The sequence below is a fragment of the Podarcis filfolensis genome, assembly GCF_964270895.1.
Source record: "Podarcis filfolensis genome assembly, chromosome: 6".
NCBI classification, from domain to species: Eukaryota; Metazoa; Chordata; class Lepidosauria; order Squamata; family Lacertidae; genus Podarcis; species Podarcis filfolensis.
Genome location: NC_139609.1, coordinates 64953331 through 64972336, shown reverse-complemented (window position 1 = coordinate 64972336; position 19006 = coordinate 64953331). Strand labels below are relative to the sequence as shown.

Sequence of the window (19006 nt, the reverse complement as noted above, 5' to 3'; positions counted from 1 at the left end):
TCTGTTGCCCTCAGATGTGACAGGGATGCTGCCCACTGCCAGTGTTCAACCATCAATCCATTTGGCTTCTGTACAGAAAAGGGGCAGGGGCACCATGTTTTCCTTCCACCTCAGGTAGCACAATGACTTGGGCTTGCCCTGGTATGGACCAGTTCACATGAAAGCCCCATGCAAGACAGCTACTACCCACACCTAAGACAAAAAATGTGTGAAGAGCCATCACATAATGAAAACTTCTACAAACCAAGTATCATATGGTAATTATAACCATCGTGTGCAAAACATGATTGTATAAACTGGCCCTCAAGCCTTCAATCCTAGGAAACAAGCCATTTATAGTATCTGGTCAGCAAATGTCCAAATGACAGGACAATGTGTAGTTTTTGGCATAGTGTTTTTTAACATTTCAGCCTGAATGTGTTTAGTAGTGTATACAAAATATTTATATTATGCAAATGTATTTACAACTGAAGTATTTATTCACAGAAAGGGTAGAGTAAGTTTGTGATTGGGCACAATGATATGAGTCCCTGCTAGTCATCAGGAGGAGAATATAAGTCAATCAAGTGCTTCATGCTTACGATTACTGAGGGATCTTGAAAATGGGCTCTTACAAGTTTATTTCTTCAGCAGGAAACAACATCTGTGAAGCTTTCAGGGGATTGCTCCCAGGCAAACAAAAACCTCTCATTTATCATATCCATTGCTGTGTATCCTTTATTCTTTTCTGCCCACCATTCAGTTCATTAAACTGTTGAGCCTTGTGCACATCTTATGCAGAACAGAAGGAAAGGACTCTGTCATTCCTTTTTCCCTCTTTACTTGTAGCTTGTAGTCACTGATTTTGTCCACTGATGCTGCAATGCTACACACATACACCTGGGAGTAGGACCCATTTAACTTGAAAGAGACTTACTTCTGGGTAGAGATGCCTAAGATTGTTCTGTAAGCCTCTGTTGCAAGCATGGAACATCTTTGACCAGGAGGCCAAACCTGAGGTAGTAAAGATACTGTTAACTCCAAGCCTGCTGCTAAGGCTTCTTACTTTTGATGCATTTTATGTAGCTTCATGATGTTCCTGTATGTTCCGAGTCCTGTTAAAGTCAAAGTTATGTTCATGTAACCTGTGGCAAGGTTTGGGGGAAATAGCTTGCTCACGTTCAGTCTCTGTGATGCATTCACTTTGCAGAACTCGAGGCACCTCATGGGTCTTTGGTTGAGTTGAGAAGTGAGGATGCAATGATCCCATATCTTTATTGATGCCCCATAAAGGCAGCTGAAAAGGATCTGTGGAAGGAAAATGAAAAAAAAGAAAGACTGAATTTATGAAGAAAGCTCCCAGCACAACGGTTCTCCATTGTCTTTGAAATTCTGGCAGTGAGAGGCACATTATTAAGTCAAACTGGTTTTGCTCTTCCTAATATTGCAAAATTATTGCTAGAACCAACAAACACAAGCCTAAGAAACAAGAGGCTCCCTACAAAAACACAACCACAAGAATATTCTTTTGAACCTGCAAAAACCAGAACAGATTTCTAAGTGAGCTGAAGCAAGTGTTAAGAATATACGCATTAAGGAATACTTGTATCATATCACATACCATATCATATCATATTGAAAGCAGAATGTTTGATTTTATTTTGTAATGCAGCCACTTAGTACTTTAACTATCTGTTCTGTGACAGACTGCCTTGCTCTTATTCAGCTGAAAATGGAATAATTTTAAAATCAAGATACAATAGCATCAAAATACACCACTTACCACTGCTGCATGGTTGAGAGCATGGCTTCCTCTCATGTAGTCTGTCTTGATTGTTAAGGAAAACAGACATGTCTCTGTCACCTGAGAGACTATCCAGAGTGATGGCTTCATGCTGGGGGCAGACTGGATAGGGCTCTTTAGACATCTGCACCATTAGGCTGGAAAGCGTTTGATCAAGTGGGTCATCTTCGGTGATGTATGTGTAAGGACAATATTCTCTGGTTCTGGAGTAGATGTTGGCATTGTCATAGCAATCTGAGCAGATTACCAACGGCCCTGTGCCACCTAGTGGAAGCAGAATAGTGGGTAGTTAGCAGAATATTCTGGCATGGGTCATCACTATAGACCCTTACAAGGTGGCAGAAGCATAAAGCCTAGCTTGCAGAGATGGCAGTCCTTTGAGCCAACTGGCTGGAATTGGCAGCTGTGCATATATTAAATTCTGTGCATATTAGGAAACAACTTTGAAAGCATAGAAGAGTCTTATCAGCAAGTGTCACAGCCCCAAGAAGAAAGCTTCAAAATAAAAGTCAACGAGTGAGGCACTTATACACATTTGCCGAAAGGGAAAGGACTCTTTCCCCCATCACAGTTAACATAGTAGCACTTAGGGTTTTTTTGTTTTTTTTTAAAAGAAGCACAGGAACACAAAAAACAGAGAGCGTGGGTGTGTGTTGATTCCAGTATTTGACAATTTGCCTACACAGGATAGAAGCTGTGAGCATGTATTTGGTACAAGTACCTGGTTATTTGAGAAGATATCTGCTCCCTTGAGGCTAACTGTGATAAGCCAACAGAAGTAGAAAGGAAGGCAGAGGGGACTTTCAGCGATGTAGCAAGTGAAGTCTCATGCTGGGATCAGATCACTTAACACATAAGTTATGCTTTGAACATGCACTTTTGCTTAAGAATGCAAAAAGTGTTTTGCTTGATCACATCAAGCACCACAAAGTCCAGCATTCTTTGCAATAACTTCAGCAACTAGCAGGCACTTGGTGAGCCACTAGAAACTGGCCAGTGGACCATGATCTATTTTCTGTCCACCTCTGATCAAGAGAATCAGGGCTTACCATCTGTGCCTTTGTGCACATATCCATTGGAGGGAGGCATAAGTTGCTGGTTGCTTCCTGCTTCAGAATTACTATAGCCTTCCTGTGGCTCTGACAGAGTCCCTTGGGAGGATAAGTAACTGGGAATGTCAGTAGGTAAATTTACCTCCTCTGAAAGAGAAAAAAAACAACAGCAATATGATACTGCATTTTTGCTATGGCAACAAAATCATCCAGCAGATGTCTGTAAAAATGATGGTGCTCACATAGACAGTATACAAGTAAATAAAGATCACCTTGTGGGGATAGAATGCAGTTCCTAGGAATATTTTCCTTTTATTCCTTTCTAATGCTGATTTATGGCAATCTATCACAACTGTAAAAATGAAATTTCCCCACTGCGATACAACACCCCTTTGTCAAAGCATAATGAACCAATATTCTGAACATTTGCCATTTATAATGGCAATTTCTCTCTCAAATTCTGTGGCTTTGTTGAAAAGCTACAAGATCATCACAAGCAGCCAGACTAAATCCTGTCTATGCTCATTTACTGGTTTGAAATCCTCTCCTATCCAACCCCTACTTCGTCCCTTTGCTCATTTGACTGTTACATGGTATCAGAGACTGTCCATACCTATGTGCATATAATATCCATTATATACCCTCTCCATCAGATGTCAGGCTGTTTTCCAAATGAAGAACCACCCTGGCAAAGGGACCACATACCAAAACTCCTAACCGTAACACAAGATTTTCTTCTGGTCATGCTGAGCTGAATGATTCCAATCCCACACATACTTATGCCGAGTGCTCCTCACCTGTGCTAGTGATGCTGTAGTCTTCACTCTTCCTTCTCATATGGTAGATAACAATAACCCATATCAAGGAGGTGCCCACAACGCAGCAGACTACAACAATTATCACAATGCCAACTGTCGTCCAACCATCTTCTTCCATGCCACTTTGGGAAGTTTGGGAAGAGTCGCAGTTTGGTGAGGATATGACATTCAGGTAAATATGGCCACGCACTGTGCCAAGTGTATTGGACATTATGCAAGTGTATTTTCCAGCATCCTCTAATCCAGCATCTACAATGATGAGGAGTTGATTGGCGGCAGCAAAAAAATGTCGTTCTGTTACTGTGAGAGGCCCATCATCTTTGGTCCAGTTAAGGCGAGGGGCAGGACTGCCACTAGCAATGCACTGCAACACTGCTGTTTCACCTTGGGCCACAGTCCTGTCTTCCAGGGGCCTGACAAATGAAGGCGTTTCTGAACACAAAAAAGGACCAGATTAGATTTAATGCTACAGAATTACAATGACAACTGCATGAAACCAAAGATACACTGCTACATATATGCAGATTGTGATTTTGAAGACTGATCTGACAGCAATGTAGCTCATGGACAAAACAAAAGGGGAATGTGTGTGTTTTAGGCTATACTCTCTCTGACAGAGAAAGAAGCCTGGTGTGGCTAACCTGTGGCCTTCAAATTGTTGTGGAATTACAACTCCAGTCAGCCACTGGTTAACTACCTCTGCTGAAAGTGTCTAGGGGTGTTCTGCTTAATTACAGACTTTGTCCAGTTCATATGCCAAAGCTCATGGGAGTATGAGAACAGCCACCTTTAAAAGAGTTCTTGGTTTTCTAAAGACGAAGTAGTTTTAGGGGGACGTATCATTTGTTTAATTAAATTCTTACTGCACATGCATGCCCTATACAGAGTCTGTCTCTAAAAACTTAGCACAGGAGAGCATAGCAGTGACAGCATATTAAACCAGATCTCTTTCAAATGATCCAAAATTAAGTGGGTCAGCAGCAGGCAACCATACTAAAAACAGATGCTCTTGAATTATTTGTGTTAGGAAATTTTTTTTATGGGAAATACCAGACCAGCTTCTTCCCAGATTGTAAATCAAACAAAAAAGGAAGGAGAAAATTGTGGTGTCCCTTTTCAATGCTGCAATTGCATCCACTGGAATGAGCTCAAAACTACTTTTGAAAAGTACCACATAATTTTAGCAAATCCAAACCAGTAGGCGAAGCTGATTCAATTAACTTATCTCCCAAGTTTGTTCCTACCCCCCAAATAAGGTGAGACTTAGAGCAGTTCTCAGACTTGTAGGCTTCCTCCTCCTCCTTGTATGCTTCCTTCATTTGCCTGTGGGATAGCTCAGTCGGTAGAGCATGAGACTCTTAATCTCAGGGTCATGGGTTTGAGTCTTGTATTGGGCAAAAAGATACAGTGGTACCTTGGGTTAAGTACTTAATTCGTTCTGGAGGTCCGTTCTTAACCTGAAACTGTTCTTAACCTGAAGCACCACTTTAGCTAATGGGGCCTCCTGCTGCTGCCGTGCCACTGGAGCACGATTTCTGTTCTCATCCTAAAGCAAAGTTCTTAACCCGAGGTACTATTTCTGGGTTAGCGGAGTCTGTAACCTGAAGAATATGCAACTCGAGGTACCATTGTATCTGCATTGCAAGGGGTTGGACTAGATAACCCTCACGGTCCCTTCCAGCTCTACAATTCTACGATTCAATTATCTTTTCATCAGAAAAGGAAAAATCTAAACTATGAGATCCTGTACTTATCTGAACATCTGGCCTACTATAACCCCAAATATTGAAACTATCCTTTAGTAATTTGAGTACCTTGGTTACTAAAGTAATGCCATGTTCAGATAAGAATGGGCTTTCAAGATTGGTTGTTACCTTCTCCACATGGCGAACGGAGATGAGGATGAAGTGCGTGAACTTTACTCCTCCTGCAGCCAGAGCATTCAGGCAGCCCACAAATACCACCAATTACAAGCATGAAAATATACAGTAATCAAATAACCCATGCAGGCTTCAATAATTTGCTTACCTAACACTGTCAATGTGGCATTTGCCGACAGACTCCCGGCCACATTTTGTGCCATGCAGCTGTAGATGCCCATATCTTCTATTTTCACATTTGCTATGAAAAAGACATCGTCTTCTGGCATCACATGCATGCGCCTTTCACGAGCTGCAGGGAAGTCTGTGCCTCCATCTTTCTGCCAGGAAATCTGAGGTGGTGGATGGCCTTCTGCAGCACATTCCAATTTAGCTACAGCTCTAGTCCGGATTGTTAGATCCATTGGAGTTTTCACAAAAGAAGGCAGCTCTGAATGAAGACACACATTAAAATAACTAAGTAAGGTTTCCTAATACTAGTCACAGCATCCCTAACTTTCACTTTGTTAAGAATGGCATAACCCTTGTTAAGTTTTTCAAGCTCTTTAATTTAGATCTGTAAGAATTCTAGCATACTGCTCTTAAAAACCACCCTAAACAGCAATTCAGATCTCACGAGAAAGGAGGATGTTACACCTAACCTTTCTTTAAAAGAAATAAATAAACTGGCACACAGCAAGCTTGTGAGTCCTCATCATGTTTGAGCTTTTTTCTTGAATGAGGTTGCTTGCAGAAGTTTTAACAATTTTTCACAGGAGAGACAAATGATTTTTTGTCTTTTTCGAATATGCCACCCCTCGAGAGCTCTCTTTCTGTCCCTCTTACACCCATTAATACTGATTACAGCGGATGTGAGTTATTTTAATTCAGCCAAAGGTAAGTAAAAACCTGCCCTGGCAAAGACAACCCCATTAGGCTGCTTTCATTTAGTAAAGGGTAATACACAAGGGAATAATTTGAAACTGGCTGCACCTTTAGCAAGGCAAGAGAGAATCTTTATTTGCCTAGCATAATAAGCAGCTGAAGCTGCTTCTTAGACATGGACTAGTTCTAAAGAGGCAGTCTTGGATTGATGAATCTGTGCACAAAGAGATTACAGCTGGTACAAACACTGCTCATTTCCAAACTAGAAAATGCTCGGGGGAAATGCTGCTGCTTGGGCAGCTCTCTATGTCTGGTTAGAAGGAGTCTCTGGGGACTTGTGCAATCCAAGCTTTTTTACATCCAAAACTATTCCAATGTCTTCAGTTTCCCTAGTGCATGGGTAGGCAAACTAAGGCCTGGGGGCCGGATCAGGCCCAATCGCCTTCTAAATCCGGCCCACGGACGGTCTGGGAATCAGCATGTTTTTACATGAGTAGAATGCGTCCTTTTGTTTAAAATGCATCTCTGGGTTATTTGTGGGGCCCGCCTGGTGTATTTACATGAGTAGAACGTGTGCTTTTATTTATAATGCATCTCTGGGTTATTTGTGGGGCATAGGAATTCGTTCATTAGTATTTTTTTCAAAATATAGTTTGTCCCCCCACAAAGTCTGAGGGACGGTGGACTGCCCCCCTGCTGAAAAAGTTTGCTGACCCCTGCTCTAGTGGATTAACAAAAGAGAAGACCTCTGGGGGTGCCTTTCCTTTAGGCCTCTGAGTGAACTATCCAAAGTTTCCAAACCGTTTTAGTGATTTTTGAGTGCATGTGGAGAAAGGAAAAACAAAAACTACTGCATACCATTGACAGTCAACTTGGCCTTGTTGGAATAATTAGATCCAAAGTGATTGGAGATGATACACTGGTATTTTCCTTCGTCCGTGAAGTTCACATTGAAAAGGTGCAGGAGAGTAGTGTACTCCAGTACTTCGCCATCTTGCTGCTGGTACCTGACAAAATTCTCAATGTCTGCATCATACAGTATTTCACTGTCCTTTCTCCAGGTGGTGGACATAGGCGAATCACTGCTGCTCACCGCCTTGCAAGTCAGGGTGACGTTGGTGCCTCTTAGTGCAATGGCAGTCTCAGGATGCGCTCTGATCTGTGGCTTGGGAAAGTTATCTGTGAAACACAGATCACATTTCTTCAGCATGTAACTAAGCTAACAAATACTGATGCAGACTGTAACAGTTGAGCTTGTGCTGGAGGTGACACTTGCCCTTAATTCCTCTAACTAAGAGACATCTATTATCTATGTGTTTATACTAGAACTGGCTATGTGGGAATGAAGCAGGATGTCAGTGTTACGAGCATAAGCAAGAGGTACACTGCAAGATGAAGGGATTTTGTCATGAGTCCTTAGAACTCACCATTAAGGAATATGAACATGAATAAATCTGCAGAACGACAGTTGCAAGGTCTCTTAAAACCCAGTTGTATACCTCAAATGGAGGGGAAAAACTGATTGTAAAAAAGCAAAACTGATTGTAAATAATGTGGTCACTGAAGAATTTGCTATTGAAAAAGGGACACGACAGGGATGCCCAATATCCCCACTACTTTTCATATCTGTCCTGGAGGTTCTATTAAATATGATTAGAGAGGACCAGCTGGTTAAAGGGATTCAGGTCGGAGCTAAACAGTACAAACTGAGAGCATTTGCAGATGACTTAGTTTTAACCTTACAAGAGCCAGACACTAGTACGAAAAGAGTTTTAGAACTAATACAAGTATTTGGTCAAGTAGCAGGTTTTAAGTTGAACAAACAGAAAACGAAAGTACTGGACAAAAATCTAACAGCTGTTGAAAGGGAAAAGTTCCAGAGTGAAACTGGTTTAATAATAGCAAAGAAGGTGAAATACCTGGGGATTAATTTGACATCTAAGAATGTGAATCTTTTTAAAGATAACTATGAGAAATGCTGGACAGAAATTAAGAAAGACCTAGAAGTATGGTCAAATTTGAGACTTTCCTTGTTAGGCCGTATTGCTGTTATTAAGATGAATGTCTTGCCTAGAATGTTGTTTTTGTTTCAAACATTGCAGATTTTAGACAAAATGGATTGTTTCAAGAAGTGGCAAAAAGACATATCTAGATTTGTCTGGCAGGGCAAAAAGCCCAGAATAAAGTTTAAGATATTAACTGATGCAAAAGAAAGAGGGGGGTTTGCCCTGCCGGACTTAAAGCTGTACTATGAATCAGCGGCGTTTTGCTGGCTGAAAAGTTGGCTGCTTCTTGAAGACACAGACACTTTGGATTTGGAAGGGTTTAACAACAGATTTGGTTGGCATGCATACATATGGTATGACAAGGTAAAAATCCATCAAGGTTTTAAGAACCATATTGTTAGGAAAGCATTGTATAAGGTTTGGACTCGATACAAAGATTTGCTGGAAAACAAAACCCCCAGGTGGTTGTCACCAATGGAAGCTAAGGAAGTGAAAAAACTTAATATGGAATCTAAATGGCCAAAGTATTGGGAAATTATAGAACATGAGGAGGGGAAAGTGAGATTACAGAGTTATGAGAAGTTGAAGTCTAAAGTAAGAGACTGGCTACATTACCACCAGATAAATGAAGTTTTTAAACAGGACAGGAAAATTGGCTTCCAGGTGGAGAGGTCAAAATTAGAAACAGAGCTTTTGGAACCCAATACTAAGAATTTGTCAAGAATGTATAACTTGCTGTTGAAATGGAATACACAGGATGAGATGGTTAAATCAGCTATGATTAAATGGGCACAAGACATTGGCCATGACATTATGCTTGCTGACTGGGAACGGTTATGGACTACCGGTATAAAGTTTACGGCATGTAATGCCTTAAGAGAGAACATCATGAAAATGATCTATAGGTGGTACATGACCCCAGTCAAGCTAGCAAAAATTTATCACATGCCCGATAATAAATGTTGGAAATGTAAGGAAACTGAAGGTACTTTCTACCACCTTTGGTGGACGTGCCCAAGGATGAAGGTTTTCTGGGAAATGATTTATAATGAAATGAAAAAGGTGCTTAAATGCACGTTCGTGAAGAAACCAGAAGCCTTCCTCCTGGGTATGGTAGGCCAATTGGTGTCAAGGAAAGACAGGACGTTTTTTATGTACGCTACAACAGCAGCAAGAGTATTATTAGCAAAGTATTGGAAGACACAAGAACTACCCACACTGGAAGAATGGCAGACTAAGGTAATAGACTATATGGGACTGGCTGAGATGACCGGCAGAATCCGCGACCAAGGGAAAGAGACGGTGGAAGAAGATTGGAAGAAGTTTAAAATCTATCTTAAGAACTGTTGTAAAATTAATGAATGCTAAAATGTTTTGGGTAATGCAAAACAGAATTGCAGCGACTAGCAATTGGATATGAGAAATAAGATCTAAAGAAAGTCTTATATGGAAATTAGGGGATGCTGAAAAGATTGATAACAGGGATGCAGAAAGGGGAGGTATGGGGAAGTCGCCGAAAGAAGGTTAAGGAAAAAATGTTAAGAAAGTATACGTGTTTATATGTTTGTTTGTTTATGTATTGTCTTGTATTGTCTTTTATTATGTGTTTAAAACCTAATAAAAATTTTATAAAAAAAAAAAAAAACAAATGGAGGGGAAAAGAATCACTTTATGCATTCACCACAAGTGATATTACCACTTCCTTGTCACAATGTTTGCTCACTAACTATCTGAATGCTACCTACTTTCAGGAATTAAGCCATACTGCACTGGGCAATATTAATTTCCTTCCCTAATTACAATTTAGTTGTTAACACACACTCATCATTTTCCTGAGTATTTTGGCAATGCATATGTATTATGTGCAGCCAACTGTTGCTGGAAGGGAGATAAAGGCCCTGATACTCAAGCGCTCAGATTCTGCCTACCTAAAGGACTTCAAGAAGATCCAGACTACAATGTTAATATCTACAATTGCTTTTTTTAAAAACCCAGTTTAAAGTCTTTGCAGTTAGGTGCAAAGATTCAACAGTAGTACTAAACAGCAATACTGCAGCCTCTTCTTAATAGATTTTTGGATTAAGGGGTAGTCAACATGCATATGTCAAGGTCTTTCCTGGTAGCCCTGAGGGGACCCTCCTATCCCTGCTGCAATTGAAAAAAATGTCATTTATTGTGGCAAATAGAAGGCTTTTTTTGAAGGCTAATTACAGCTTGGGCTGAATTTGGGTGTGGACACCACTGTGACACCCGCCCACCCCCACCTGTCAATTAGCCTTGAAAGAAATTTTCTTTTGGCTACAGTCTCTACAACAGAGGACGGAAAATTTCAGGACTGCCACAGCTGGGGAAAGGAAGAGTTAACCCCAGAAAATGTAGCCCACTCCGCATTTAGATTTGAAAATTAGATTCTTGCAAGCCTAACTGTAGCAATGTCTTTAGGCTTGAAACAAAACAAACAAACAAACAATTATTTTTTTGCAAGTCTAATTGCTGGGGCTGTAGTGTGGGGTGAGTTGTCCCCTCAATAGTTTCTTATGTTCTGAGATGTGCCCATGGGCCAAATGAAGGTTGCCACCCCCTGGCTTAGATCCTGGGAGAGGAAGAGCTTTTACGTTTCAGCATGACATAATTTCACTGGCTTCAAAACAAAGGCTTCTTTCACACTCTCTGCCCCTAACTCTCTCCCTCCACAACAGATTTCCCATAGGCCTTTCAGTTATTGCTAGACTATGACTCCCATAATCCCCACACTCTGTCATGCTGGCTGGGGCTGATGAGAGATCAAAGTCCAACAACTTCTAGAGGTCCACAAGTTCTCCACCCCTCATTTCCAGTGACTTCCTATAATGGTTCCACTGTGGGAAAACTCCTACAGATGATGATCTAGAAGTATCTTTAAATGAACCAGTGTTCCTGTTAATCTTTGGAATCTGGATACAAGAGTGCGCAATATACATAAACAGGAAGCATAAATGTTGTCTTGTAACACCACAATCCATGAAAATCCAATTCAGGTTGCAATCCAAACCACGCTTACAGAAAGTAAGCCACACAAAACTCAATGGGGCTTATGTCTGACTAGACATGCACAGGATTGTAATATATCCACTGAACAAGAATCCACTGAATATATCCCACTGAAGCCATCTCCCCTCTCCCCAACTCTCACACATGATTATATTCCAAGGCAGATGTCATAAGGGCAATGTGCCCTGGGAAGCTACAATACAAATGCAGTAAATAAATAAAGCCGTTAAGAGCACAAACCACAGATGAAGTCTTCAGGGTTCACACTGAGGATGCTCTGGCCAGACAGCCATTCGGGGTGGGCACAAATGACACCGACAGCATCCTGCAAATGGTTGTGGTTAAGCCACTGGGGCAGCCATTTCAACTGGCAGTCACACAGTAAGCTGCTAGTGTTCAATACCCTGAAAATGTAAAGGCAAAAGGAAAATGTCTAAGTTTTTGTAAGTAAGCAAATGACACTTCATCTGCAGTCACCAAGCAGATTCCCCCCCCCCCCCATACATCTGCTAAAGTATTTGTAACACTATATATGTGAACTGCCTGGTAATGAGTCCTAACTGTATTCTGAGTAGCTTCAGTGTCTCTCGTTGCTGTAAACAAATTCACATTTCTCCATCTTCACATATAATGTGTTATTCTAAATGAGAAGCTATTCCACAAAAAGGTCACCTTCCTACAAAACACTTTTTTAAAAGCATCCTTTGCAGGACAGTAGAAGTACAATCACGTAAAGGACAAGTAAGAATGAACACCCCCCCACACACACTATGAACCAAGTCAAGAGCGTAAAAAGACATTAAGAGATGTTCTTTATGTTTTAGACAGCAATAGGGTACATCTGGCCCTATAGGTGATGTTGAACTAACTCCAATGGCCCCACATGGCCATAAATTGTGGGAGTTGAAGGTTCTTGGCTTCCAGGGGACCACAGGTTTCCTATCTCTGTTTTAGACAGTTCAGGGGATTGCAGGCCTTTAATATAAAATATACTGTAGTGTAAATATGTGGCAAAAGAATATAAATCCCAATCCATACCCTTAAAAACTATATCCACACCCACAATCATGCCTCAAGGATAAACCTAAGATTTCCATCAAAACAATGAGCAGTCTATGAGAAATAAAACATGACACTGTAATTTGACTGTTTAGATGATGCTGAGCAGAATACCTCTGGGACTAAATCAATTTCTAGCATTGCATTATACACATGTATCTTATTGGTTATATAACTGATTTCATAATAATGCCTTTCGCAAACACTGTAATTCTGAAAATGTCTCCCATTCTTGACAGCAGGTATGAAAGTAACTGGTGAAAACCCAGAGTAATGTATCAGTCCATTTGAGAACTCTTTTCCTGAACACACACAGGAAATGGTCCTAAATTGCTCAAGTGCAGAGCCAATTTTGACCTCTATACCCTGTGCAGGGAAGAACCTTCAGCAAGACTGCATTTTACAGTCCATCTGGTAAGAATTAGCTAACTGAGAAACAGTTTTAACAAACAGTCTTCATATTCTTCATTTTAGAGAGTGCTTATATGATATTGCTTGTAAAGGAAAGAGCAGGATTCTGAAAAAACAAGCCTGATGCTTAGAGGACAACAGCTACTCACAAGGCAGAGAAAAATATTAATTTCCACAAGAAAATAATGTGGAACAGCATTCTCCATCTTCTTCCAATTACAGAGAAAGCACTGTGACCTTGGCCCTTTCAAAGTACACAAAGCTGTCTCATTACCTTGCAAGGCTAGATGTTTTCTTATTTTTCTCTCCTAAGCCTCACTGTCCATTTTCTCATCAGTATTACTTTCAGGTACTCATTTCATGCCAATTTTTGGAACTCAGTCCTGTGAATGGTGTACCAGATACCTGACTAGCCAACCACCACATGCTCCACGCCACCAAAAAATATGACTTGCTGGGCGTGTCATGAATCTGTTTGCATATCTGTGTTTTATGCAGAGCTTCAACAGACGGTTGCTGCCTGAAAATTACCTTGTGTGGAACTGAGTTGACTCTAGCACCTTGAGAGGGGGGACTGTTCTGTTTTCTGATGTCAAACCATATTAACATTTTGCTTCAGACATCAGGCTTACCGTATATGTATCCCGCCATTTCTTTTGTAAGAAAACAGTTGGTATTCCATATTCATTCTTAAAAGGGTCATCTAACCATTGGCCTCTCAGATGAAACACCACAAATATTTTCAGGACCAGCTTTACCAGCTCCTCCCCCCCATCCTGAACTTCTATTATCAGCTTAAATGATTTATGTATGACCTAAGGCTGTTTTTAGAGTACTGCATATACTCTACAGCAAAAATGAACTCGTATACAGATTGTGGTGTACTTCAGACCAGTACTATGTCATTAACTGAAATTGTCAGGAAATTTCTAAAGCCATTTATATTGTTAGCCCAGTTTGCATGTTATATCAAGCCATAGTTTAAAACAAACTATGGTTCAATGTGAACAAGCAGTGTGTTGGCGCACCCTGCTCAAATATTCACAGGGCATTCATTCCCAATGCCTGCCATGCTGCAGATGAAACAAGAGTCTGTCTTGTCATGTTATCCAAACCCTGAAAGAAGTGGTTTGCTTCTCTCAGACCATGAGGAGTAAGCCAAGAACAAGCCAAGGAAACTAACCATAAGCGTATGATCAGACAGGACAAGTAAGACTTTGGCTTGTTTTATCTGTGGTGCAACAGCAGGAACAAGGGAGGAGAACCAATGGAGCATTTGAGAATGTATTACTAAAGACCATGAAGAAATGAAACTGAGTTCCAATATACTTTTATTGATCACAAGTGCCTTGCAAGTAAAATATTTATACCAGTTGTAACATTTCTATTGAAGTAAAATATGTAGGACTAGATACTTACAGTTCTTTAAGAAGAGGCTGGGAAAAAGCACTTTCTTGAATAGACATTATTGCATTGTTGTTCAAATCTCTGCAAAATTAAGTAAGAATCATGCCTGCATGAGTGAATTGTGTTCTGCACCTCTGAAAACTGGGATGCATGCAAATTTGAAGAGAAAACTTGGTTGACAGAGAAAAGGTTGCAACATATACTTACAGATATTCAAGAGCCTGAAGGCTAGAAAATGCTCTCTTTGTGATTGACTTAATCTGGTTTCCTTGCAGAATCCTAAAATATAGCCCAAAGGAAAATCTTAAGTAATCTTAAGTAAATTAACCAACATTTGTTACGACATCAGAATCGGGGAGCCTGGTAAATAAGTGTTTAGGACCACCACCCCCGCCAACTCTGATGCAGAATGTGTTGCTACTATAATGGCTTCAAGCGCCCCTCCTACTTCTCTGGCCTTAAGATTGTAAAAGAGGAGGAAGAGGAGAGTATACACATTTCCAAAGCACAGAATTAAGGGTCAGAAAATAACCAGCAGGAGGGAAAGGCAACTTGCAGAGACAGGCAGTCAAGTGGTAGGCACGTCGCAAATTGCATGGGCAGAATTGGGAAAAGATATAAAAATTACAGGTTAGGGGTCCCTGACAGTGGCTAGAAGTTTCCCCATAGCTATTTGTTTTCCAATAAACATACAAGAGGTGAAAAGTAATTTGTGTCCCACCACATGGTGGTGCAGGGGCTTTTCCTTCATAAATTGTGAGGGTAAGAAACCTTTAGTGTGATCGGTGGAAGGGAGAGGAAGAACACAAGCTGAACTGTGCTATCTACAAGGCTACAAAAGCCCTTGGACCCTGAAATCAAAAGGTTAAAAATTACCCCTTTCCTGACTTCCCTTCCATATGGGATGAAAATGGGCATGACTTTGAACCATGTCTGTAAGAATATACTGTAAGAGACAAATTACCTGAAAAATCCTAGCTCAAATTTGGAATGTCCAAGTCAATTTTTTTCTTGATGTACTAGTGATCATAAAGTAAAGGTAAAGGGGCCCCTGACCATTAGGTCCAGTCGTGGCTGACTCTGGGGTTGCGACACTCATCTCACTTTATTGGCCAAGGGAGCTGGCGTACAGCTTCTGGGCCATGTGGCCAGCATGACTAAGCCGCTTCTGGCGAACCAGAACACCGTTTTACCTTCCCGCCGAAGCAGTACCTATTTATCTACTTGCACTATGACGTGCTTTCGAACTGCTAGGTTGGCAGGAGCAGGGACCAAGCAATGGGAGCTCACCCCGTGGCGGGGATTCGAACTGCCGACCTTCTGATCGGCAAGTCCTAGGCTCTGTGGTTTAACCCACAGCGCCACCCGCGTCCCTTGATCATAAGTGTTACTAAATAGATTTTTCAATTCAGAGTAAAACTCTTCAGGTGATCATTTGTATGAGTGTAATCAAAGCTCTAAATTGTGTAGCAGGGAGCTTCTAATAATAGAAGAGGCTCCCCAGTTCAAAAGAATGCCTTAATTCATGGTGGTTGTAAAGATGGATAGGGTAACCAAGGCGGGGTGGAGGCTTTCCAGCACAATCACATGCCTGAGTGGGGCTACTGTTGCATACCTTTTTGAAGTTTTTACTAAATACAAATACTTGGGTCTTCACTTCCATTCTGGTAGGTATGTCAATTCTATAACGAGTAAGACTTACAATTTACTGAGCCTGTCAAGTCCAACAAATGCTTCATTTGAGTCTTCTATGGCCCAGGAGATCTCATTATTTCGCAAGTCTCTAAAGAAACAAATGCACCAAAGAACAACACATGAGAACTTTAGCCACAACTCCAACACCAGCTCCCCTCTGTTCCCTTTGCTGGCTTGTGATTTTTGAAACGTAAAATCTCATCTATGCAAAGAGATTGTCCGCCTGTTTTACTAGACTGGGACTATAGATCCTCATAATGAGAAATCTGCTGGCTTCAAGACAGCAGAACTCTTTGCAGAGACAGTAATATTAGTGCATAGTACATACCCTACCCTAACCCATTATGATCAGACATCTTTGCATGAAAGCAATTTTGGGCACTTTTAATATATGAAAATGTCCCTATGGAACCAATACAAAGTGAAAGACAACTGCTCAGTCAACTAAAGTTACCAGCATGCTTGGGACTCACATGCCCTGCAGCACTGTTTCCTCAGCAGAGTAACATCTGTTAATCTAGTAAACACAATATGCCATTGACAATGAACTGGGGGAGCCTTCATAAGAGACTTATGAATTGAATTAATGCTGCCTGTACATTGCTTAATCTTCTGGAGTGAGAAGCTTGTAATAACGTTAGCATATTAAGAGATTATATACAGGTCAGGTGAAGAACGGCTAGGCATAAAAGAGTAGAGTTTCAGAGAGAAGTGTGGGTGGTTCTGCTCACAAATCCTGTTACAGGCTAATGGGATTTCTGTCTGACCCTTACACTGCACTTCTACCCCCAGCACAGAAGAGAAGGCTCTTGTTTAAAACCAATTCAGCAAGGTCCTCTTGGGCAGGGGAAGATGCTTCATTAAGGTCTAATAGATTCAGCAGTGCATTTCCTTTACAAGGCAGGTCATAAATATATCACAGCAACAATTCTCATTTTGATTACAGCTCAGTGAACAGAGGAATTTAGAGCTTAGCCAGCAGTTTATCAGTGACAAGGCATATAAGACGCAATCAATACTGCATTTTTAAATAGGGGGATTCTGCTGTTTGATACAATCTATTGGTATATATCACAACATTAAATATGTTGTTTCATTTGTTTCATTAATATTATAAAATGAGAATACACTTAAGAAGATCTGCAATGCTTTATACATAACTGCATAAACGTCTGTAGTCCAATGCCTTGCCTACTGGCTGGTTCCATAACTAAAAAGATTTCTCTCAATGGCTGTGTTCACGGGTCACACTAAAATTAAGCGGCTAAACCATAGCTTAGCAAAATATGTATAGGCCCAAAGAAGCAAGCTATGGGCTTATGCATAATAGCTCTTCTTTTTCTGTGTGGTTTCTGCTTCCCTGTGGTTTTTTGTTCTGTCCAAATCATCAAATTGTAGTGAGGCTGTGGTTAACACTAGTGTGTTTGAAACAAGCCAAGTTAAATCACAGTTTGTTGGTTCAGAAGCTTCAGAAAGCCTCTTGCTGACCTTGTGGGAAGAGGAGATGGGAGGGGGGATCATGTGAGTCTGAGGCTCACTATGGCTGATTCTAGTTACTGAAATTGTGCTTAACCAGGGATAGCCAATGTGGTACTTTCAGCCAGCATGACCAATGGTCAGAGATGATGGGGGTTGCAGTCCACAACATCTAGAGGGCACCACATTGGCTGTCTCTGACCTAAGCTGCTTTAGAGTGATGTATTAACACAGCCAATAGGTCCGCTAGCGTTAACTTACACCTTACAAATGCAAAGAGAAGCTTGTACAGTGGTACCTCTGGATGCGAATGGTATCCGTTCCAGAGCCCTGTTCGCATCCTGAAGCAAACGTAACACACGACTGCGCATGTTGCGTTTTGCTGCTTCCGCACATGCCCGTGACGTCATTTTGAGTGTTTGCGCATGCGCAAGTGATGAAACCAGGAAGTAACACGTTCCATTACTTCCAGGTCGCCACAGAGCGCAACCCGAAAATGCTCAACCTGAAGCGTATTCATCCCGAGGTATGACTGTACTGCATAACAAATCTTCTAAGGGCCACTTTTCTGCCTGGAACTAGGTCCTTGAAGTGGTAAAGTAATAAAAATAGAATATATTCAATTTTATGAGAATTTTCTTGGCTGTTAAAATTCCCACATTTCCATCCCACTTTGAAGCATGGCAAGTTCTTTTGAAGAACCTAAGAAACTCAAAGCAGGCCCTTATTGTGTGGGCCAGCTGAGTTTGCTGTTCATGCCTGGTTAGGCATGAATGCTTGGAGCCCTGTTAAACATTTTCACCCCATTGTCTAAAGAGCCAGCGACCCTGAACCAAAAAGCCTGTGGGTCAGCTGCCTGACACCTCCTTAGATTCTAACAAAATCCACTAATTAAACTGCTGCTCTTTTTCATGCTATTGTAAGTCTAAAAGATTAGTTTTAACTGGATCATTTAAAGTTTGTATTAAGATTAAGAGACTATAACTGCTTACATAAGCTTTTCTGAAGACTGTGACTATTTAGGCATGTGCTAAATGAACCAACATTTAACATCTGCATTCATTTTTTAATTTAAAATCTGCTACTTTTTATTGGGTTTTTACTTATCACAGTAAATAGCTATACTCTTCATAATAAATGTCTACTTTATTTATCTGTTTTACGCACTTACAAAGACTGCAGATTTGAAAGTCCTTTAAAGACACCATCTGCGATATGACTGACTCTGTTGTCACTCAGATTTAATCTCTCCAATAAACTCAGTCCAACAAAAGCAGATTCATCTAGGCGGGTCAGCTGGTTGTAAGATAGATCGCTGAAATGTAACACAATGGAGAGAAAAATTTAAATAGATAAAAAAGTAGAAGTGCAATGACATCACGAAACCATTTAAGAAGAATGAGACCTTTTTGTTGGAGAAATTAAGCAACTTTCCCTGCAGAAACTAAAGGAAGATCATTTTTGCTACTGATTTTACTCCAGTTAACATCAGAAAAAAGCCCCAAGGAATCAAATCATAGTTCTT

General features: G+C 40.8%; 1 protein-coding gene across 1 annotated transcript in view; it reads right to left on the bottom strand.

Moving 5' to 3' along the window:
- Positions 1 to 458: 458 nt before the first annotated feature.
- The window catches only part of LRIG2 (leucine rich repeats and immunoglobulin like domains 2), a 42306-nt gene continuing 23758 nt past the window's right edge, over positions 459 to 19006 (bottom strand). The window contains exons 8-18 of the mRNA XM_083617343.1: positions 18653 to 18796; positions 16013 to 16093; positions 14518 to 14589; positions 14323 to 14391; positions 11674 to 11837; positions 7256 to 7576; positions 5682 to 5963; positions 3633 to 4085; positions 2833 to 2982; positions 1763 to 2047; positions 459 to 1287 (exon numbers count right to left, since the gene is read on the bottom strand). Of these exons, the coding sequence (XP_083473469.1) occupies positions 1058 to 1287; positions 1763 to 2047; positions 2833 to 2982; positions 3633 to 4085; positions 5682 to 5963; positions 7256 to 7576; positions 11674 to 11837; positions 14323 to 14391; positions 14518 to 14589; positions 16013 to 16093; positions 18653 to 18796 (2251 nt within the window). The 3' untranslated portion in view covers positions 459 to 1057. The remainder of the gene's footprint in view (positions 1288 to 1762; positions 2048 to 2832; positions 2983 to 3632; positions 4086 to 5681; positions 5964 to 7255; positions 7577 to 11673; positions 11838 to 14322; positions 14392 to 14517; positions 14590 to 16012; positions 16094 to 18652; positions 18797 to 19006) is intronic.